Consider the following 23,861-nt stretch of genomic DNA (forward strand, 5'->3'; position numbering starts at 1 on the left):
CTCTAGTTTTTTTTTTTGTTTGCTTTGGTTTTTTTTGTTGTTGTTGTTTTTGTTTTGTTTTGTTTTGTTTGAGACGGTCTTGCTCTGTCATCCAAGCTGGAGTGTAATCGCGTGATCTCACTGCAACCTCTGCCATCTGGGCTCAAGCAATCCTCCTGCCTCAGCCTCCCAAGTGACTGGGAATCTCAGGTACATGTCACCATGGCGGGCTAATTTTTGTATTTTTTGTAGAGACATGGTTTCATAACGTTGCCCAGGCTGATCTTAAACTCCTGGACTCAAGCAATCGGCCTTGCTTCCCAAAGTTCTGGGATTACAGGCATAGGCCAACATGCCCAGCCCTCCTCCTCTAGTTTACAGCCACACAGATCTTTCCGTTTCTCAAACACATCAAGCTTGTTCTTGCCCTGGGGCTTTTACACAAACTCAGGTTAGAATGCCCTGTGCCTTGATGTATCCAACTCTTTTTTGTTATTAAGAGTTCGGCTTAGAGGCCGGGAGCGGTGGCTCACGCCTGTAATCCCAGCACTTTGGGAGGCCGAGGTGGGCGGATCAGGAGGTCAGGAGATCGAGACCATCCTGGCTAACACGGTGAAACCCCGTCTCCACTAAAAATACAAAAACTTAGCCCAGCGAGGTGGTGGGCGCCTGTAGTCCCAGCTACTCAGGAGGCTGAGGCAGGAGAATGGCGTGAGCCCAGGAGGCGGAGCTTGCAGTGAGCCGAGACTGCGCCACTGCACTCCAGCCTGGGCGATAGAGCGAGACTCTGTCCCCCCCACCCAAAAAAAAAAAAAGAGTTCAGCTTAACTTTCACCTCCTCAGAGAGCTACTCCTGAAATTCCAATCTCAAATTGCCACTCAGTCACGCTGTATTGCTCTATTTTAATTCTCTCCATAACAGTTATAACCATTTGATATATCTTGTTTATATATTTAAATTTGTCTCAACATATTAGACGTAAACCCCGTAAAAGAACAAGTACTTTATCACTTTGTTCATGGCAGTTAGGATAAATCTGTTTCACAGATGAAAAAAAAAAAAAAAGAAAGAAAGAAAACATGCGCATGCGCCGTAGCTCTCCAGACCGGGAAGGCTGTACTGAGCCGGTCTCGGGAGACGAAGGATGGGATGTGAGGCGGTCCTGCCTTGCCGCCTTCTGTCCCTAGTCTCCGGGTCCCCGCCCTCCAGCCGCCTTTGATTCGTGACTGGGTCACGGTCCCCACTCATTCCTCAGAACCGCGAAGAAAGGAAGCTAGCGTGTTTGTTAGAAAACCTAGTTGGGAGTGCAAGGCAGAGAGCGTTCAGCACCCTTGTTCCTCCCGACCCCTCAGGACAGAGGCAGGGCTCTGGAGGGCAGGGATTCCCCCTCGTCTTGGCCCTACAGCCCCAGCTGGGCACTAAACTCGGGCCACGGCGGGGCGAGCGAGGCGGGCTCCGGAGGAAGCTGACGGCTGATGATGGCTCAGTCCAACATGCTCCCCGTGGCTGATGTGTTGAGTCAAAATGAACTGCGCAAAAAGCTATACCAGACATTTAAGGATCGGGGTATACTGGACACACTCAAGATACAACTTCGAAACCAGCTAATTCATGAGTTAATGCACCCTGTATTGAGTGGAGAACTGCAACCTCAGTCCATTTCAGTGCAAGGGAGCTCCCTCTTAATAAGTGCCTCTAACTCTTTAGTGGCAGATCACTTACAAAGATGTGGCTATGAATATTCACTTTCTGTTTTCTTTCCAGAAAGTGGTTTGGCAAAAGAAAAGATATTTACTATGCAGGATCTATTACAACTCATTAAAATCAACCCTACTTCCAGTCTGTACAAATCACTGGTTTCAGGAGCTGATAAAGAAAACCAAAAAGGTTTTCTTATGCATTTTTTAAAAGAATTGGCAGAATATCATCAAGCTAAAGAGAGCTGTAATATGGAAACTCAGACAAGTTCGACATTTAGCAGAGATTCTCTGGCTGAGAAGCTTCAGCTTATTGATGATCAGTTTGCAGATGCTTACCCTCAGCGTATCAAGTTCGAGTCTTTAGAAATAAAGCTAAATGAATATAAGAGAGAAATAGAAGAGCAACTTCGGGAAGAAATGTGTCAAAAGTTGAAGTTTTTTAAAGATACCGAAATAGGAAAAATTAAAATGGAAGCAAAAAAAAAGTATGAGAAGGAATTAGCCGTGTTCCAGAATGATTTTGAGAAAGCTTGTCAAGCAAAATCTGAAGCCCTCGTTATTCGGGAAAAGAGCACCCTTGAGAGAATTCAAAAGCACCAAGAGATTGAAACAAAAGAGATTTATGCTCAAAGGCAACTTTTACTAAAAGATATGGATTTGTTAAGAGGAAGAGAAGCAGAGCTGAAGCAAAGAGTTGAAGCTTTTGAACTGAACCAGAAGCTCCAGGAAGAAAAACATAAAAGCATGACTGAGGCACTTAGGAGACGGGAGCAGAATATAAAGAGTTTTGAGAAGACCTATGACCAAAAACTCAAGAATGAACTTCTAAAGTATCAACTTGAACTAAAGGACAACTACATCATTAGAACTAATCGACTGATTGAAGATGAAAGGAAGAATAAAGAAAAAGCTGTTCATTTGCAAGAGGAGCTCATAGCTTTTAATTCAAAAAAGGAGGAACTCAATCAATCTATAAATCGCATGAAAGAACTTGAGCTTGAGTTAGAGTCTGTCAAAGCCCAGACTTTGGCAATAACAAAACAAAACCATATGCTGAATGAAAAGGTTAAAGTGATGAGTGACTATTCACTACTAAAAGAAGAGAGACTGGAGCTTCTGGCACAAAATAAATTACTTAAACAACAACTGGAAGAGAGTAGAAATGAAAACTTGCGTCTCCTAAACCACCTAGCTCAGCCGGCTCCTGAACTTGCGGTCTTTCAGAAAGAACTACGGAAAGCAGAAAAGGCTACAGTGGTTGAGCATGAGGAGTTCGAAAGCCGCAAACAAGCTCTGCACAAACAACTGCAAGATGAAATTGAGCATACTACACAGTTGAAGGCCCAGATACTAGGTTACAAAGTTTCCATAAAGAGGTTAACTATTCAGGTTGCCGATTTAAAATCGCAACTGAAGCAAACTCAGACAGCCCTAGAGAATGAAGTGTACTGCAATCCAAAGCAGTCTGTGATCCATCATTCTGCCAATGGATTAATAAATGGCAACATGGTGCTTCACAATGGTGAGATAAGTGGGGATTTCTTGAACAATCCTTTTAAACAGGAAAAAGTTCTAGCAGGTATGGTTGCATCAAGGATCACAAATTATCCAAATGCAGGGATGGAGGGTAGTTCCCCTGATTCTGACCTTGAGTTTGTCGCCAATACTAATGCAAGGGTCAAAGAGCTTCAGCAAGAGGCCGAACGCTTGGAAAAGGCTTTCAGAAGTTACCATCGGAGAGACATTAAAAACTCTGCCAAAGGCCCACTACCAGCAAAGAGCCCACCATCTCTGCACTTGCTGGAAGCCTTCAAAAACATTACTTCCAGTTCCCCGGAAAGACGTATTTTTGCAGAGGACAGAGTTGTCTCTGAGCAGCCTCAAGTGGGCACACTTAAAGAAGAAAGGAATGACATCTTGGAAGCCCTGACAGGCAGTGCAGCCTCAAGGCTACGCGGGGGCACTTCCTCCAGACGCCTCTCCTCCACACCCCTTCCAAAAGCAAAAAGAAGCCTTGAAAGTGAAATATATCTGGAAGGTCTGGGCAGATCACACATTGCTTCCCCCAGTCCTTGTCCTGACAGAATGCCCCCGCCATCACCTGCTGAGTCTAGGCACAACCTCTCCATCCCTCCCTTCTCCAGCCCTCCGCAGCAGAAAGCGGGTCTTTATTGGAGACAAAATGAACTTCAAGACAAAAGTGAATTTTCAGATGCGGACAAGCTAGCTTTTAAGGATAACGAGGAATTTGAATCATCTTTTGAATATGCACGGAATGTGCCAAGGCAGTTTGAAATGGATGGGCCCTCTCCTGCCGGGGATATGCTTCATATGGGCGCAGCTGTAGCTGCTGTGCCCCTCTCGTATCAGCACCCAAGTGTAGATCAGAAACAAATTGAAGAACAAAAGGAAGAAGAAAAAATATGGGAACAGCAAGTGAAAGAACGAAAGCAGAGAGAAGAAAGAAGGCAGAGTAACCGACAAGAAATTTTAGAAAGGGAAAGAAGAGAACTAGAAAAACTGTATCAGGAAAGGAGGATGACTGAAGAATCACTGAAGATTGAAACGGAAAATGAATTAGAAATGAGTAATCAAGAAATGAAAGACAAATCTGCTCACAGTGAAAATCCTTTAGAGAAATACACGAAAATCATCCAGCAGGAGCAAGACCAGGAGTCGGCAGATAAGAGCTCAAAAAAGATGGTCCAGGAAGGCTCCCTAGTGGACACACTGCAATGTAGTGACAAAGTCGAAAGTTTAACAGGCTTTTCTCATGAAGAACCAGATGACTCTTGGTAACCATGTTTGCTGCCCAGCTTCTAACTTACATACCATGAGAAATTACATAACATTTACTCCTTTGTAAATGTTTCTCTATCAACAGATAGAACTCTGAATAAAAATGTGTAATCCAAACAAAAGAAAGAAAGAAAAACTACAAATGTTTTCATATTATCAATTTCATGTGGTGCAAGCTAGTATATCTGCAGCACTAAGAATACTGTGTGGCAAATAGTAGGCACTTAATAAAAATTAGAATGAATGAATATCATAGAAATTTGTGTACCTGTTTATACTGAGAGCAGGGCAGTTACCTAGCACAGGATTAGATGCATTTTGACCATACTAATGAAAGTATTAAATTTAAAAAGTAAATGGTCCAAATAAAATAATAAAAGTAAATCATCCAAATAAAATTAAATACTGAATTAGCAGGCTCAATATTTATTAAATCTCTACATTTTGACATAAATGAAGGTGGCAGCTCTTTCACTTTAAAAACTGAAACTTCAGCTGGGCACACCTATAGTCCCTGCGACTTGGGAGGCTGAGGTGGTTAAGATCATTTGGCCGGGCACGTGGCGCACGCCTATAATCCCAGCAGGGAGGCCAAGGCAGATGGATCACCTGGGGTCAGGAGTTCGAGACCAGCCTAACGTGGTGAAGCCCCGTCTCTACTAAATACAAAAAATTAGCCAGGTGTGGTGGCATATGCCGATAATCCCAGCTACTTGGGAGGTTGAGGCAGGAAAATTGCTTGAACCCAGGAGGTGGAGGTTGCAGTTTAGCCAAGATCACACCATTGCACTCCACCCTGGGCAACAAGAGCGAAACTCAGTCTCAAAAAAAAAAGAAAAGATTGTTTGAGGCCAGGAGTTCAAAACCAGTCTGAGCAATATAGCAAAATTCCATCTCTAAAAAGAAATAATTAATAAATCAAAATTTAAAACTAAAAACTTTATTATAAAGATCAACTTGTCCCAATTTTGTGATTTTAAAAAGCCATGTTCAATAAAAACGAATCTAAGCCATTACTTTTCTCAGATTCTATTCATTCATAGTCATAAATCACCTCCTATGTTTCAGATACTATGCTAGAACAGTATCATAGAGTAATGGCCTCTGTATAATATGTTTTAAATATTATATTATGTGCAATGCAAAAAAAGTTTAAAAAGGATTTGTTTACTACATTACCTGTTTTAATATGAAGTGGGGGAAGAACATTCACATGATGAGGGGGCAAAATGCAAAGCTGCTGATTGGTGAAATAGGCAGCCATGAAACGAGCCATGGACTGGACGACTCTCACTGCTGCCTCAGGATGAACACCGCCCACCATTCCACACTCAAAATGAGACTTCGCAGCACCTAAGGAATACAGCAATGACCTAAGAAGATTGTGATCAACTACCAAAAGTAGTAATATTTAAGTTCCCAACATTATACAAAAAGAAAATTGTAATACGTTTTTTTCTGAGATAAGCACCCATGGCCAATACAAGCTGAATTATAATAGGTACCATACTTCTTAAAGACAATAAAACCAAAAACAATTACAATTGACCCTTGAACTTCACGGGTTTGAACTGCATAAATCCACTTATATATACAGATTTTTTTTTCCATAAATATACTAAAAAATGTTTTGGAGATTTGTGACAATTTGAAAAAATTTGTAGGCATACCACATAACCTAGAAATATCAATAAAAAAAGAAAAAGGTATGTCATGAATATAAAAAATATATGTAAATAATTATTTTATCATTTAGTACCATAAAATACATATAAACTATAAAAAGTTAAAATTTATCAAAATTGGCTGGGTACAGTGGCTTACACCTATAATCCCAGCACTTTGGAAGGCCAAGGTGGGCTGATCTCTTGAGCTCAGGAGTTTGAGACCAGCCTGGGCAACATGGTGAAATCCCACCTCTACAGAAAAATACAATAAAAAGAAACATTAGCTGGGCATGGTGGTGCGCACCTATAGTCCCAGCTATTCAGGGTGCTGAGGTAGGAGGGTCACTTGAGTCTAGGAGGCGGAGGCTGCAGTAAGCTGAGATTGTGCCAGTGCACTCCAGCCTGGGCAACAGAGCTAGATAGACCCCGACTCAAAAAAAAAATTATCAAAATGTACACAAACACTTACAGGCCATATATGGCACTGTTCACAGTCAAGAGAAATGTAAACACACATAAAGTATTAAATAACTGCATAAAATTCATTGTAGTTCCTACTGTACTACTGTATTAATTTTGTAGCTACTTCCTGTTACTATTTTGAGGAGTTCAAGTGTTGCAAGTATTTGCTTAAAATACTGTCTGATGCTAATCATCTCTGCATGAGCAGTTCATCTCTCTAGTGAAGTGCACATGGCAATAAAAAGCAACCTCACAATTCTTGTGTAGTTCTCATCACGTTTAGTGCAGTACCATAAACCTTGAATAACACCATAAGACCTACAGGAAGTGCCACCAGAGATCCTGGAAGTGTTCTGAATAAGCAGAAAAAATTCATGACATTACAAATAAAAGTTGAATTACTTGAGACATACCATGGATTGAGGTCTGCAGCTATGGTTGTCCACCATTTCAGACAATCAATCTTGGAAATAGATAACATAAACTTGTGGTATCAATAAATACAGTACAATAGTGGAAATGTATTTTCCCTTATGATTTTTTTTTCTCTTTTTGAGACAGAGTTTCGCTTTTATTGCCCAGGCTGGAGTGCAATGGTGCGATGTCGGCTCACCACAAACCTTGCCTTCTGGGTTCAAGTGATTCTCCTGCCTCGGCCTCCTGAGTAGCTGGGATTATAGGCATGTGCCACCACGCCCGGCTAATTTTGTATTTTTAGTAGAGACCAGTTTTCTCCATGTTGGTCAGGCTGGTCTCAAACTCTTGACCTCAGGTGATCTGCCCGCCTCGGCCTCCCAAAGTGCTGGGATTACAGGCATGAGCCACTGTACCTGGCCTCTTAGGATTTTCTTAATACAACTTTCCTTTCTCTGGCTTACTTTATTCTAAGAATACAGTATATAATATATACAACATATAAAATATATGTTAATGAACTATTTATGTTACCAGTAAGGCTTCTAGTCAACAGTAGGCTATTAATGGTTAAGTTTTTCGGGAGTCAAGTTATACACGAATTTTTGACAGCATGGGGGTGTTGGTGCTCCTAACCCCTGTGATGTTCAATGGTCAACTGTAGTTAGTAATTATGTGCACATACACCTAAGAACTGTTCACAACTTTAAGTTTTATTTTTTAAATGGAGGTATCTATACAAAATGACCCAGGCATGACAGCCTTGCAAGCTTAGAATTTCATTATTTATTTCCCGTTTTTCCTTCTCTTTCCTTTTTTTTTTTTTTTTTTTTTTAAGATAAACAGGGCAGGGCTTACTACAAAAATAATCTAAAAAGCACTGAAATAGATTTTTTTCCTTTTTTTTTTGAGAAAGAATCCTGCTCTGTCACCCAAGCTAGAGTGCAGTGGCACATTCTCAGCTCACTGCAACCTCTGCCTCCAAGGTTTAGGCCATCTTCCCGCCTCAGTCTCCTGAGTAGCTGGGACTATAGGCACACGCCACCTTGACCGGCTAATTTTTTTTGTTTTCTTTTGGTCAAGATGGGGTTTCGCCATGTTGGACAGGCTGGTCTTGAACTCCTGAGCTCAAGTAATCGGTCTGCCTCAGCCTCCCAAAATGCTGGGATTACAGGTGTGAGCCACCATGACCACCCAAGATTCTTAATGCTTTTGTCTGTACCATTAGATCTGAGAATCTTAATATACTCCCATTAGTAATAGTAGCTCACTAGTATAAGATTTTGGGGGCAGGCAGTAGCAAAAAGAACGTGTGGGGTGGGCCAGGCACAGAGGCTCATGCCTGTAATCCCCACACTTTGGGAGGCCCAGGTTGGAGGATCACTTGAGTCCGTCCAGGAGTTTGATACCAGCCTGGGCAACATGGAGAAACCCCATCACTGCAAAAAAATACAAAAATTAGCCAGGTGTGGTGGCATGTGCCTATAGTCCCAGCTACTCAGGAGGCTGAGGCAGGAGGATCACTTGAGCCTGGGAGGTTGAAGCTGCAGTGAGCTGTGATCACGCCACTGCACTCCAGCCTAGGTGACAGAGTGAGGCCCCATCTCAAACACACGCACACAAATGTGTGGGGTGAAGGGAGATGGCTAGATAGCAGGTGGACAGAAGAATCACATCAAAATTTCTGGCATAACTCCAATGTGCACTAGCAGGATTAGAGGACATGCGTCATTCCCACTTGAGCATCTCAATAATAATATAAGCTGGCATTCACAAATTTGAAAATAAATTAGTTTAAAACTACTAAATACTGTATAGATAAATACTAGGATAACATTAGTTGGTATGAAGTGTATGGCTCCAACAATAGGAAGGTATCTTTCTTTTCCAAAAGTGATCTGACACATATTCATGGGAAATTACATTTTATATGTGTATGGAGTTCTATCTTGTTCACTGTATGTCCCAGCACCTAGCACTTCTCCTCTCATATAGTAGGCCCTCAAAGGAATATTGTTAATAAAGAAAATAATGTTAATTAATGTTACCTGGTTTCTTTTTCTAAACAAAAGGAATTGAGAAAATTTTATTAGCCTTCAAGCAGTAGTCTTCATTTAGTCACTGTAATATTTCGGGGGGAAAACCCGAAATACTATTTCTTCACATTCGAGTTAGAGATACATGGGTAAAAATTTTTTTCTCCTGGGTAAAACTTATGGAGGAATTATACAAAGGTAAGATTTTCAGTAATCTTAATCATTCAAACCTTATGCAAAACTCAGGAATCAGCCTCTTAAATAGGGAGTGACCTGATGATAAAAGTTATTGTCACAGAACAAAGCTGTATCAATTTAGAAGTTAAAAAAATTTTGAAAGTGTAAATCTCGACCGGGTGCAGTGGCTCATGCCTGTAATCCCAGCACTTTGGGAGGCCAAGGCAGGTGGATCACCTGAGGTCAGGAGTTACAGACCAGCCTGGCCAACATGGTGAAACTCCGTCTCTACTAAAAATACAAAAAATTAGCTGGGCATGGTGGTGCATGCACGCTTGTAATCCCAGCTACTAGTGAGGCTGAGGCAGGAGAATCACTTTAACCCAGGAGGCCGAAGTTGCAGTGAGCCGAGACTGCGCCATTGCACTCCAGCCTGGGTGACAGAGCGAGACACCATCTCAAATAAATAAATAAATAAATAAAAATAAAGTGTAATTCTGTATAGGGTGCAGTGATAATGTTAATAACAGAAACCCAGCTGGGTGAAGTGGCTCATGCCTGTAATCCTAGCACTTTGGGAGGCCGAGGGGGAAGGATCACCTGAGGTCAGGAGTTCGATACCAGCCTGGCCAACATGGTGAAACCCTGTCTCTACTAAAAATAGAAAAAAAATTAGCCAGGTGTGGTGGCAGGAGCCTGTAATCCCAGCTACTCAGGAGGCTGAGGCAGGAGAATTGCTTGAACCCGGGAGGCAGAGGTTGCAATGAGCCGAGATCGTGCCTCTGCATTCCAGCCTGGCGACAAGAACGAGACTCCGTCTCAAAAAAAATAAAAATAAAAATAATAGAAAACCTATTTAATAAAAATTAACTACACACAATTATTTAATAAGGTAGGTGTGAAGAAAGGAACTACCATAGCATGCATGACTGCTTGAAATGCTTGCTTGTAAGGTGGTCCTTGGCTGGTATCTGGGAACTTGGATTTTGGGAGGATTTCCACCACCCTAACTGATAAGAAGAGCTCACTGAACCTAAACTGTATAAACAATGTGGTTTATGCTGAACATCTGTTTTCCCTCTGAGAGTGTAGAATTTTGGTTTGTACTAAGGCAGAAGGGGTTTATGTGACCAGCCCCCCAATTAAAAACCCTGAGCACTGAGGTTCTAATGAACTTCCCTGGTAGACTATATCTCACGTGTTGTCACAACTTGTCACTGAGGAAACTAGGGACATCCTGTGTGACTCTACTGGGAGAGGATTCATAGAAGCTTATTCCTGGTTTTCTCCAAACTTCATACCATGCACCTTTTCCCTTTGCTGATTTTGCTGTTTTCTTTCACTGTAATAAATCATAGCTATGAGTACAACTATATGTTAAATCTTCTGAGTTTTCCTAGTGAACCATCAAATCTAGGGGGTAATTTTGGGGTCCCCAACCCAGTAAGTATATGCTTAATATATTTTAAGCAATCATCATTAAAAATTAAGACAAATGAGCTGGGCGCGGTGGCTCACGCTTGTAATCCCAGCACTTTGAGAGGCTGAGGTGAGTGGATCACCTGAGGTCGGGAGTTCAAAAACAGCCTGGCCAATGTGGTGAAACCCCGTCTCTACTAAAAATACAAAAATCAGCTAGGCATGGTGGCAGGCGCCTGTAATCCCAGCTACTCGGGAGGCTGAGGCAGGAAGACTGCTTGAAACTGGGAGGCGAAGGTTGCAGTGAGCTGAGATAGTGCCATTGCACTCTAGCCTGTGCCACAAGAGCGAAACTCCATCTCAAAAAAAAAAAAAAAATTAAAACAAATGAATTACTACAGGTTCAACTTATCATGAAAGTTAAGTCATGTAAGGACAATATTGCAAAAATAAACAAATAAATAAAGACTATCCTGTCATTTAAAAAGTCATACACAGAAGTCTTTCACCCTGGGTACAGTGGCTCACACCCAAAACCCCAGCATTTTGAGAGGCTGAGGTGTGAAGATCACTTGAACCCAGGAGTTCGAGATCAGCCTGGGCAACATACCAAGACTCATCTCTACAAATAATAAAATAATTTTTAAAAATTAGCCAGGCATGGCTGGGCACGGTGGCTCACGCCTGTAATCCCAGCACTTTGAGAGGCCAAGGTGTGTGGATCATGAGGTCAGGAGTTTGAGACCAGCCTGACCAACATGGTGAAACCCCATCTCTACTAAAAATACAAAAGTCAGCCAGGCGTGGTGGCGCATGCCTGTAATCCCAGCTACTCAGGAGGCTGAGGCAGGAGAATCGCTTGAACCCAGGAGGCAGAGGTTGCAGTAAGCCAAGACCACGCCACTACACTCCAGCCTGGGTGACAGAGCAAGACTCCATCTCAAAAAAAAAGAAAAAAAAAAATTAGCCAGGCGTGAGGCACATGCTTGTGGTTCCAGCTACCTCATTTCCCAGCAGACTCATTTCTCGGAATTTATCTTAAAGAAATTATTAGTAATGCTCACAAATATTTAGGTACACTGCAGCATTATTTAAAATAGTAAATACATGGCAACAAAATGTACAATAATGGGAAAAAGATTCAATAGATTTTTTTAAGTTTATTGGCACTGGAAAATATTCATTATAATATTAAATTTATAAGACTATCCAGCTCCGGTAATATATACATATACATGTGTCAAAAGGCCCTGGACAAAAAAAACTAAACTTGTAAGTGATTTTGTTTCCTTTCTACTTTTCCGTATTTTCAAAATTGCCTAATATGAACATGTATTACTTCTTTAATGAACATAAAAATTTAAAAAGATAAAAATCAGAAAGTAAGCCAAGCACAGTGGCTCACACCTACAATCCCAACACTTTGGGAGGCCAAGGTGGGTGGATTGCTTGAGCCCAGGAAGTCAAGATCAGCCTGGGCAGCATGGTGAGATCCCATCTCTACAAAAAAGACCAAAATTAGCTGGGCATGGTGGCACACACCTGTAGTCCCAGCTACTCACGAGGCTGAGGTGGAAGGATGGCTTGAGCCCAGGCGGCAGAGGTCAGATAAGCTAAGATCACTCAACCACACTCCAGCCTTGGCAACAGAATAAGACCATATCTCAAAAAAAAAAAAAAAACTCACAAAATAAGACATTTATAAACAGTGGCTGAAACAATCAAGAATGAAATTGTTATCAACCCTATTTAGAAATTTCAAATACATTGGGCCTTTCAGACACATTGATATATACAGTAAACATCTAGCAGTCTACCACCCTATAAGCATTATAAATATATTACATGTTCATTCATATACATCTTTCCCTCTGGTTATTGCCTAATTTAAATATACCTCTTTGAAAAAGTCAATCCAGATACTCTGCAATCTCTTAAACAGATTTTTTTTTGTTTTATTTGAGACGGAGTCTGGCTCTGTCGCCCAGGCTGGAGTGCAGTGGCGCTACCTTGGCTCACTGCAAGCTCCGCCTCCCAGGTTCACGCCATTCTCCTGCCTCAGAGCTGGGCCTACAGGCGCCCGCCACCAAGCCTGGCTGATTTTTTTTGTATTTTTAGTAGAGAAGGGGTTTCACCATGTTAGCCAGGATTGTCTCATCTCCTGACCTCGTGATCCGCCCCTCGGCCTCCCAAAGTGCTGGGATTACAGGCGTGGGCCACTGTGCCCGGCCCAGATTTTTTAAAAGACTAAAAATATTCTCGGAAAGTGATTTTTATGATTTCACTAAACTGCTGTAAGCAATAGCTAACATACTAAGGAAAAAACACTTGGGTACCTAAAATTATGTCTAACAAATAGGGTTGTAAGAAAGCAATCATACTATCAGCTCAGCACGCAATTACTATACTGTTAAATCCTGGGGATTCTAAGATTTAAAAACAAACAAACAAAAAACCTCAACATAGTCCCTGCTATTGGGAAGCTGAGAGTCCAAAATCCAACATAATATACTTAATCACCAGAGAGGTAGAACAACCAACTTTTATGTATAAGCAATTTCATGTCTACACTATAAATACAAACTAACAAGTAAACATACTGAATTCTGTAGTCCTAGCCACTTGAGGCGGCTGAGGTAGAAGGATTACTTGAGCTCAGGGGTTTGAAGCCAGCCTGGCAACATAGGGAGACCCTGTCTCTTTTTAAAAATAAAAAGACAGAAAAAAAAAAGCATACCTGAAAACGCTTTATTTTCTTTTACAGGTAGTTGGGACCATCTCAGGATTTCTCTTGCTAGCTGATCACACAATCCTTGAGCATCATTTAAATTATAGCTATAGAGGTGGCAGTATAAGAGAGAAAGATAATAGCGTATCTGAAGAAAATACGTCCTTCTTCCTCCTGAAACAAGAAGTAAGCTCACCTTAAAAGTATGTAAGCAAAGGAATGCCCTTGGTGTAGTGCTCAATTGACGGGAGTGTGTAGTTTGTGAAAATTCATCAAGTTGTACACTCATGATATGTAAACTTTTCTGCATCTGTTTCACACTTCAATAAATGATTTTTTTAACAGGTGATCTGGGTACATTATATCCCCAAATAAAATTGGAATTATTTTACTCAGAAAGAATGGATAAGAGGTAGGCAACCAGCAGTTTCAGTCTTCAGATATGTAAAGGCAGTTGTCAGGGGCTCCTATCTTATATTTTTTTAGCATACTTTGCTCTTTTTCATTTTGAATTCTAAACAATTTATTTTCTTTCATCACACCCTAGGATGACTTAGAGTTTATCCAAAGAAAGCTGCAAATTCTTATCATCTTAACATTAAGGTCTACTAATAACTTTTATCTCAAGTATACACAGTATGAAACAAAAGGGAACATGCCACAAAAAACTCCAAGGAACCATATGTATATCAAAGGGATGGCCAAAGAGACTTACTGAAGCAGAAGAAACAGTCATCCAATAAGACAGGAGCCCCTGACAACTGCCTTTACGTATCTGAAGACTGAAACTGCTGGTTGCCTACCTCTTATCCATTCTTTCTGAGTAAAATAATTTCAATTTTATTTGGGGATATAATGCACCCAGATCACAATTTCTCCCTAGATGTGGCCATGTAAAAATGTGACTATGTTCTGATTCAGGAGATAACATTGTATGCAATTTCCAGAAAAGCTGCTTAAAGAAAGGTAAATCAGCTAGGAAATGCAACCTTTCTAGCTCTTCCAACCTTTGTCCTATTTGCTGCCTAGAACATGGATGTGATAGCTGAAGGTCCAGGAACCATCTTAGCTTATGTAATGGCCTTAAGATTGGAAGCAATGCACTAAAGATGATGCAGCAGAAAAACTAAAGGAGGCTGGGGCCTTGGTGATACCATGGAAACACCAAATCAGCCCCAAACTGCAACTTCTGCCTTCCTTTCACAAAGGAAAGCCACTCTTTCTCTGTTGAAGCCACTGCTACTTTCAATCTCCATTACTAGAAGCCATTCCTAATGGATATAGTTGTAAATGAAATTAAACAAAATGTCCATAATGGAACTCATTACAAAAACTTTTCTACATCCAGAACTTCAGATCTCAGTGAATGCTGCTCTTTTCACCCAGATGGACAATCCCCAAGTCAGAGAACTACACTAGCCTTCTTTCTCCAAATCTACTCAATCACAAGTAGACTGATCAAGCCTATTAAATAACTGTCAAATGTAACCTCTGTTCTCCATTACCCTTGACACTGCTTTGGCTTCAAGGCTTCTCGTCTGACTGATTTTCTTGCCTCCAAGTAAAACCCACGCTCCTATATCATAGTCCTGCAACTGGCCTTCCACAACTGTACCAAAGTGATCTTTCTAAACAGCCTATCCTTATTTGTACAAGTCCCTTTCCTACCTAAAGTGTCTTAACTGATTCCACTGTCTTCAAGATAAAATCTTAATTCCTTACCACTCCATTAAAGACCCTCCTTCATCATCTGTTGTCCATCTGCCTCTCAACTTAGCTCTTATGATCCTATCGCCAATATCACATATACATATATCACATAATCTAGTCCTACTAAACTACTTGAAGTTTACCAAATTGCCATGGGTTCTCAGGCCTTTTTGGTTTTGGAACACTATATACTCTGTTAAGTCATTCCCATGACCTTAATTGGCCAATCTCTACTCAATTTTAAATGTCAACTCCAAGAGGCTTTCCCCAGACTGATGCTTGCACTCCAGCCTGATTGTATTGAGGTGTTCTTCTGTGCTCCCTAAACATCTACCATAAAACATAATGAGAAAAGTGACTGTAGGCAACTTGAAGGTAAAGTTGTTTATTTCAGTTATCCCTAGTGCCTAATACAGTGCTGGGCACATAGCAGGCACTCAACAAATACTGGTTAAGTAAATGAATTAATGAAATATACAAAGCCACAGCAGTCAGAAAATAAATGTAATAATAGACCAAATCTGACCACGTAGGAGTTGCAGTCAGGGTTCCAGGGTCACCAGCTGAGAACCTCTGTCATCTCAGCCATACCCTCAGCTCTGTATCATAAAAGCTATAACTTGTTTCTAACATCCACACCCCATATCCTTATCAAAAACTCCTCGAAGCCCATACTTAATGCAACGATACGTTTAACTTACGTACAATTCTTGAAGTTAAATTACTTAAAGGCAAAAAGCCCTTGGCTCCATGTTTCTCTAAGTCTGTAAGAAGGTGGTGAAATATATGACCTATAGTTTCCTATTGAGATACTTGCAGTCTCTCTAAATGACAAAAAAAAAACCACATTATTTTATTTAGGATCTAAATCTCTTTTTTCCCATCAACAATCAACCACAGGCTTTATCACAAATCAAAGAAAGGACAGAAGGAGACTTACCTACAGATCAATGAAAAGATTTTTAGTGTTACCAATTCCAAGGTTAAGAATAATTTTAAATAAGTATTCATGAGTGTCAAGTTGCCTACAACATGTATTCTATTTGGCATTAGGATATCATAAGCACTCTGAAATTCAGAATTATTTTTAAGGTCTATGGCAAGCTAAAAGATGTCCTGCTAATATAATGGCACATATTTTTTGGAATTTAGAATTACTGTTAAGGTCTACAGCAAGCTAAAAGGAGTCCTGCTAATATTATGGCACATATTTTTTAACACTCTCTTACCTTTCTCTTCGATTTCTTGTAGAGCTATTTGCCACAGCTGAACAGACTTTTCATATGATCCTAATAAGAAACATTCTTCCCCTAGAAAGTTTTTAACCAACAATTAATCATAGTTAATTATGTTACTTCATAAAAATTTACTTTGTTTTAAAATCCAGTTAATGGAGCTCAGCCAGAAATTATTTTGAAAAACAAATCATTAAAACCAATTAGAAATTCAAAGTCTGGTTAACTATGTCATTTATTCATGGAGTTGGAAAATATTCATAAGATACTGACCATTGATAGATTTAAGTTCTAAGGTTTGATTCAAGCAATCACCAGTACTCTGTAGGTTAGCCTGCAAATGACATAACAGGGACTTGACAGTAGATGCTTCATGTGTCATCTTTTCAGTTAACTGACTATCAGCTTCAGGAACTCTTCGATTTAATTGTGCTTGATACCATAAAGTTTTTTTGTACAGCATTCTCCAGAGAATAAGCAATCTGCACATAAAATCAGGTAATTATCAAAAGCAAATTTCAGGCTAATGATGAGTTTAGCCTCCTTTTTAGCCTATTTTTTTTTTTTGCCTGTATTCTTCATCAGTATAACATACATACAAACTGATCACATTTAAATATAGTGCAAAATAAAATGATCAAAAAATGCCTTATATAAAATCTTCATAAATATTTCAAGCACCTGTAATCTTTTTTTTTTTTTTAGGACACAAGGTCTCACTATGTTGCCCAGACTGATCTCAAACTCCTGGGCCCAAGCGATCGCCCTACCTCAGCCTCCCGAACAGGTGAGATTACAGGTATGCGCCACTGCACTCCAGCCTGGGAGACAGGGTCTTGCTCTGTTGCCAGGCTGAATTGCAGTGGCTCCATCACAGCTTACTGTAGCCTCAACCTCCTGGGCTCAAGCAATCCTCCCATCTCAGCCTCCCAGGCAGCTGGGACCACAGGTGCACCACACTGTTTTTTTTTTCTTTTCAGGCAAGGTCTCCTTCTGTCGCCCATGCTGGAATGCAGTGGCGTGATATCTGCTCAACCTCTGCCTCCTGGACTCAAGCAATCCTCCCACCTCAGCCTCCTGGGTCGCTGGGATTACAGGCACATGCCAACAGGCCTGGCTAATTTTTTAGTTGCGGAGTTTCATCGTGTTGCCCAAGCTAGTCCTGGGGTCAAGTGATCCACCCACCTCAGCCTCCCAAAGTGCTGGATCACAGGCGTGAGCCACTGCACCCAGCCTAATTTTTTTAAGAGGTCATTGTTTTAAGAGGTCATTTTGGCCGGGCGTGGTGGCTCACGCCTATAATCCCAGCACTTTGGGAGGCTGAAGCGGGCGGATCACCTGAGGTCAGGAGTTCTAGATCAGCCTGGCCAACATGGTGAAACCCCGTCTCTACTAAAAATACAAAAATTAGCCAAGCGTGGTGGCAGGCGCCTGTAATCCCAGCTACTCGGGAGGCTGAGGCAGGAGAATCTACTTGAACCCAGGAGGCGGAGGTTGCAGTGAGCCGAGATTGCATCATTGCACTCCAGCCTGGGGGACAAGAGTGTACTCCATCTCAAAACACAAACAAAAAAAAAGAGGTCATTTTTTAACAGTACTTAACTAAACCAAAATCTTTCAATATCATGGTTTTCCAAGACTAAGAAAATATGTATTGTACAACATTTGGCATAAATCTAACAATTTTTTTTGGCAAACTAAAAGTGTATACATTTATCACATATAACATGACATATTTAACATGATGTTTTGAAACGTACTTAAATATTTTAAAAAATAAAATCTATAATGCTGAGTGCTAACAGATACAAGGTTTCTTTCTGGGGTGATAAAAACGTTCTGGAATTAGTGCTAATAGTTTCACAACCTTATAAATATACTAACAAACACTGAATAGTACATTTTAAAATGATGAATTTTACAATATGGGAATTGTAGCTCAGTTTCTAAAAAAGTAAAAAAAACTAAGCTAATAGTATCCCAGTATTAAAATAAGTGATTATACCTGTGTCCTGGCTGTTGCACAGGATTTACTACTTGAGGATGAATCTTGAAAAATGAGTTCCAAGACCAGTTTTTCTGAAAACCACTATCTCGAAACATCTGAAAAATAGGTACCACCAATGAGTCTTGAGCTGTTATTTTACTTCCATCAGCCGATGCTGAAATAACTTCAGGTTGAAGAATGTATACACCATTTAAATTGTCAGCTACCATTTTGAGTAAATAAAAACAAGCTGAAAGTTTCTCTGAGAATAACTGACCCTTTTGTTGCTGAGTCAGCAAAAGTTTTATAGTATTTGAGGTCAGCTTTATCAAATGCCCCACATCTTGTTTGTATCTTATATCCCAATAATGGATTGATAAACACTGATGAAAAAGTTGAAAGATACAAAGTATCCACGCATTATGTCTTGAGCTTTTGCTTAAAACAAGATCAAGTTTGGGAAAAGGACATTTTATAAATTGAAGAATGTAAAAAAAATGAGTGATACAAACTACTACGTAATTTAACATTAAATTTTTTTCTGTCACAGTTTTTGAAATTCCTATAGTCCACGCTGCAAGTAGACTTTTCTGGATAGAATGCAGTTCTGTAATGGTTCTATCTGTCTCCTCACTATCATCCTTTGCATGTATCGTATCAAACATAGATGCAAATTCCAATCTTCCTTCCTTCATACTACTACACAGCACATCATCTCTTTTGTTCCAAAAAGGAAATAAGTTGTCTGGAAAGTGTCTGCCTTCGTTAGTTTCTTCTGCTTCAAAATCCTAAAACATGAGGGGAAAAAAATGATACTTAATACCATTTAATACCTTATCAATAGCATCACTTTGGCGTTCTTAAATTTCTCTTCCCTTTAACAAGAGAAAAACAGAATATGTTTCTTGGAATAAAGTCATAATTGTTCCAAGTAAATAAAATTCTGCGACTAAGTACCTGAAAATCTGCTGCATTTTCATTTATTGTTTCTTCTGCCTGCAAGAATTTGGGGACAGTGAAATCGGCTGAACTTTCATTTCCTTGGTGTTCTAACAGGCTAGATCTTAGGGAATTCAGTGATCGCAAGTTCAGTCCTTTGCCTTTTGGCTAAAGAAGAAAAGATGAAAGATTTCCAAGAGCAAAATGTTATCTGTAATTCAATTATAAGCAATTAAAAATTCTATAGACAACTGTATACAATTCAAGGACATTACTGTCAGTAAAGTTTTAAATTTGAAAAGAAAAAGGCAACTTTTCCCAATGATATAAAAAAGCACTATACCTTAGACAATATCACACTTTGATATATTTTCTCAAGCCTCTGGGTTGAATCAAGTAGAAGTGATCTCATGTGTACTGATGGAGATAGGCTATCAAGAAATCGAAGGGTTGTGACCATATATCCATCAGATATAACGAGGTAGGGTAACCGTGAGTGTGCTTTTATAGAAAATCTCTGTCTCATAGGGTCACTATCAGAAGCTGATGAATCAACAGAATTATTTGAATCTTGAAACGTAAACTGCTGTGGTCTAGTAAACAAACATCAAAATACAAAAATCAGTAAGAGAAAGATCTTAAGGAAAACAATAATGTTTTTCAAAAAAAAAGAAAAAGTTACAGAACAATGAAAAAGCAAGCAGGTGAAACACACAAAAAATATTAAATGTGTTTATATCTTTCAGGAAAACATAACACAGGATTAAGACAAAATAATATATAGGTTCATGTGTTTTAAAATTTTCCTAAATGGTAGCATTTATTCTATTTTGTATTTATATACATACAACCTATTTCAGAAAATAATTCAGGCAGTTTATTTTTACTATTAAAGAGAGTTAAATAGTTAACTTTCCTCTTACCATATATTTAAATATGCTTACACAAATAAAATTATGAACTATCAGTATACTTTTTATTAAAGAGGAGAAAGAAAAAAGTTGAGAAGATTTGGAGAGAATGGTGGTGAGTAAAATTTTACCTATTTAAATTTGAGTTTCCACTTAACTTAAACATACAATATTGTTATTATGATGTACCTGATTCTGATTACTTAATATCACTCCTTATTAAAGTTGGGGCTTTACAAATATAAAAGGAACAAACCATCAAAGTATATTGTAATTTTTTTCTGGTTAGGCAACTATTCAAATACAGATTTTTTTTTATTAGCCAAATGGCAACAATAGAAAATTGGTAATTATAGGACATACACCCCACAGACTTCTGTAGAACCATTAAAAATAATGCCTAACGTGGAAAGATGTAAAAGATATACTGTGAAATCAAAAATGGAAAATAGTAAACAGGATATATCACATTATCTAGTTTTTAAAAAAGAAACTAATATTGCTATTATCACTTGTTATATGAATATTTTTAAAATTTGGGGGACAACATACTAAAATGTTAATAATTGTTACCTTTGAAGTATAGGATTACAAGTATTTAATTTTCCACATTATTTAGTTTTGTAACATTTGATTTTTGAGTGCTAAAATAAATAATGAATACTATACTTTCATAATCAGAAAAAAAGCAGTTTGGAAGGCCCCAAATATTAATTTTAAAGGAGAATATGAGAAAATTCTAATGAATTATGAATTAGACCATAACAAGTAAGGAAAAAATACTTTCACTGCAGGAAGTGACACGTTTTTCCATTAGCATTGCCAATTGCTAAAAATTGTCATTTTTGGGAGGCTGAGGCGAGCGCATCACGAGGTCAGGAGTTTGAGACCAGCCCGACCAATACAGTGAAACCCCATCTCTAGTAAAAATACAAAAATTATCTGGGCATGGTGGCGTGCGCCTGCAATTCCAGCTACTCAGGAGGCTGAGGCAGAATTTCTTGAACCCGGGAGGTGGTGGCTGCAGTAAGCCGAGATCACACCACTACACTCCAGCCTTGGCAACAGAATGAGACTCTGTCTCAAAAAAAAAAAAAAACAAAAAATTAAATGTCATTTTTGCTAAATATAATCAAGGAGGAGGCCGGGCGCGGTGGCTCAAGCCTGTAATCCTAGCACTTTGGGAGGCCGAGGGGGGAGGATCACAAGGTCAGTTCGAGACCATCCTGGCCAACATGGTGAAACCCCGTCTCTAAAAAATTAGCTGGGCGTGGTGGCGGGCACCTGTAGTCCCAACTACTCGGGAGGCTGAGGCAGGAGAATGGCGTGAACCCGGGAGGCGGAGCTTGCAGTGAGCCGAGATGGCGCCACCGCACTCCAGCCTGGGGGACAGAGCGAGACTCCGTCTCAAAATAAATAAATACATAAATAAATAAATAAATAACAAATATAAATATAATCAAGGAAACACCCTACCTCAGTTTCCTTTCTATAAAGCAAACAGAATAGACTAATTTCAAATGTCTTTTCCAACTTTTCTGTCTTGTAAATAGTTATGCATATGTGTCTAGCCACATATAATCAACATCAATAACAACAAATATTTACTGAGCACTAACTTTATGCCAGACAGTGCTGATATATAATTATGTATTACCTTACTTCATTCTCTAAACCCTAAGACACAATTAGTGTCACACTCCTTTCATAGTAAAAGAAACTGAGGCCTAAAGAATAACCCTTCTGCAAGATGGGAGATCAAAAGAAATTTTTAAAATTAAAAAAATTGGTACAGGCTCATGCCTGTACTTATAGCACTTTGGGAGGCCAAGGCGGGTGGATCACCTGAGGTCAGGAGTTCCAGACCAGCCTGACCAACATGGTGAAACCCCGTCTCTACTAAAAATACAAAATTAGCCAGGCATGGTGGCACATGCCTGTAATACCAGCTACTTGGGAGGCTGAGGCAGGAGAATCGCTTGAACCCGGGAGAGGGGGTTGCAGTGAGCCGAGATCACACCACTGCACTCCAGCCTGGGCAACAAGAGCGAAACTCCATCTCAAGAAAAAAAATAAATAAAACTAAGAATGAAAATTGAAAAATTGAAAAAAAAAAAGAATAACTAACCCAAAGTCATACAACTAATAAGTAAAAGAACCGGTATGTGAATCTTGATCTGACTCCAAAGCCAAATTGCTACTTCATCTCACAAGTAAAAATTATAATATGACACATGTTATCCAAGTAACAAAATATCACATGTATCCCACAAATATGTAAAATATTGTATATCAATAAAAAAAATTTTAAAAACAACAACAAAAATTAAAATACAGCTAAATCCTACAGTTTTCTATCCATTTCCAGTAACTTTTTCCCTTTGGGAAAAAAGTAGATAAATCCATATGTCAAGTTAATTTTGAGTTATTAATTTTCTAAGTGCTATTATTTTATAACAATAAATGCTATATCATACTTTATTAACTTTTATATCAAAGAAGATAATATTTCGTGCTACTAAATATTTAAATAACTTATACTTACATAGTCACAATGTCAAATTTTCACCAGGATTAAGCCACAAAAAGAAATAGAAGAAAACTATAAATAAGAAACAGATATTGAGATGACAGACTCAAAGAAAAAGTAAGACAATTTGAAAGATGAAATTTTTTTTAAATACACAGTAAAAGTAATACAAAACAGAAAAAAAAATCTATAAACAAATTAACACAATTCAAATGTCTCACCTATACGTTATTAGTGGATGAAGAGGAATAAATTCTGCTGGGCCAAATTCTATAGAGCAACCACATGTAATTAATGTTAGCAATTCACCTTGGCAGGTCAATAAAACCAGAGAGCCACGTTTTAACATACAAGCCAGAAAAAGACTATCATGCGTCCAGCTGATATCACCTACCCAGTAGGACCTATAATAAATAAGAGACAACATGTTTAGAAGAGATACTTTACAATGTCTATGACGATTTAAAATGGGCTGTACCAAGCAGAGGTGTGAAAGTTCAAAAAATGAGGGCAAAAGAATGACTAATAGTAGACAATTGCCATACACATTTCATGAATTTTACTTCCTAGAACAAAGGAGTTTGTTCATAAACATCTATTTCAACAATATTCCAATTAGAAATTCATAAGCAATTAAAAAACAAAAATATTCGGCCAGGCACCGTGGCTCAAGCCTGTAATCCCAGCACTTTGGGAGGCCGAGGCAGGCGGATCAACTGAGGTCAGGAGTTCAAGACCAGCCTGGCCAACATGGTGAAACCCCGTCTCTACAAAAATACAAATAAGCCAGGCGTGGTGGCGGGTGCCCATAATCTCAGCTACTGGGGAGGCTGAGGCAGGAGAATGGCTTGAACTGGGGAGGCAGAGGTTGCAGTGAGCCAAGATCATACCACTGCACTCCAGTCTGGGCCACAGAGAAAAAATATATATATATTCCTAAAGAACTGAGTTTTTTAGTCACTGACATATTAGAATGAATTTTAATCCTAGTAGAGTCTACAATCAAGATCTACTGATAGATTTCAAGGCCACATCTGTCCTCTCTGCAGGCTGTTAGAGTCCCTCTCAACAGCAGACTCTCCCTCTTCCCAAAGCTCTAACTGGTACTACTCCTTAACTATTTCGTGATTTTTAAATTTATTTTATTTTTATTTTTTAAAATTTTAT

At 39.3% G+C, this 23,861-nt stretch overlaps 2 protein-coding genes across 9 annotated transcripts in view; one reads left to right on the forward strand and one right to left on the reverse strand.

The window, feature by feature from the left end:
* CPLANE1 (ciliogenesis and planar polarity effector complex subunit 1) overlaps positions 1–23,861 on the reverse strand; it is a 143,631-nt gene that overhangs the window by 101,755 nt on the left and 18,015 nt on the right. For 7 of the 8 annotated variants that reach the window (XM_055367734.2, XM_063700826.1, XM_055367732.2 and 4 more), the window contains 8 exons: positions 22,916–23,098; positions 19,597–19,846; positions 19,272–19,421; positions 18,333–19,102; positions 16,601–16,809; positions 16,322–16,402; positions 13,392–13,556; positions 5,659–5,832 (listed from right to left, as the gene is read on the reverse strand). In XM_055367734.2, the coding sequence (XP_055223709.2) occupies positions 5,659–5,832; positions 13,392–13,556; positions 16,322–16,402; positions 16,601–16,809; positions 18,333–19,102; positions 19,272–19,421; positions 19,597–19,846; positions 22,916–23,098 (1,982 nt within the window). The remainder of the gene's footprint in view (positions 1–5,658; positions 5,833–13,391; positions 13,557–16,321; positions 16,403–16,600; positions 16,810–18,332; positions 19,103–19,271; positions 19,422–19,596; positions 19,847–22,915; positions 23,099–23,861) is intronic. The other variant, XM_063700827.1, reaches the window with a different exon arrangement.
* Positions 77–4,773, forward strand: LOC129528093 (centriole and centriolar satellite protein OFD1-like). The gene has a single exon (XM_055367736.2). The coding sequence runs from the start codon at positions 1,456–1,458 to the stop codon at positions 4,477–4,479; it is 3,024 nt and encodes a 1,007-aa protein (XP_055223711.2). The 5' UTR covers positions 77–1,455; the 3' UTR covers positions 4,480–4,773.

Source organism: Gorilla gorilla, chromosome 19 (assembly GCF_029281585.2).
Source record: "Gorilla gorilla gorilla isolate KB3781 chromosome 19, NHGRI_mGorGor1-v2.1_pri, whole genome shotgun sequence".
Classification (NCBI taxonomy): domain Eukaryota; kingdom Metazoa; phylum Chordata; class Mammalia; order Primates; family Hominidae; genus Gorilla; species Gorilla gorilla.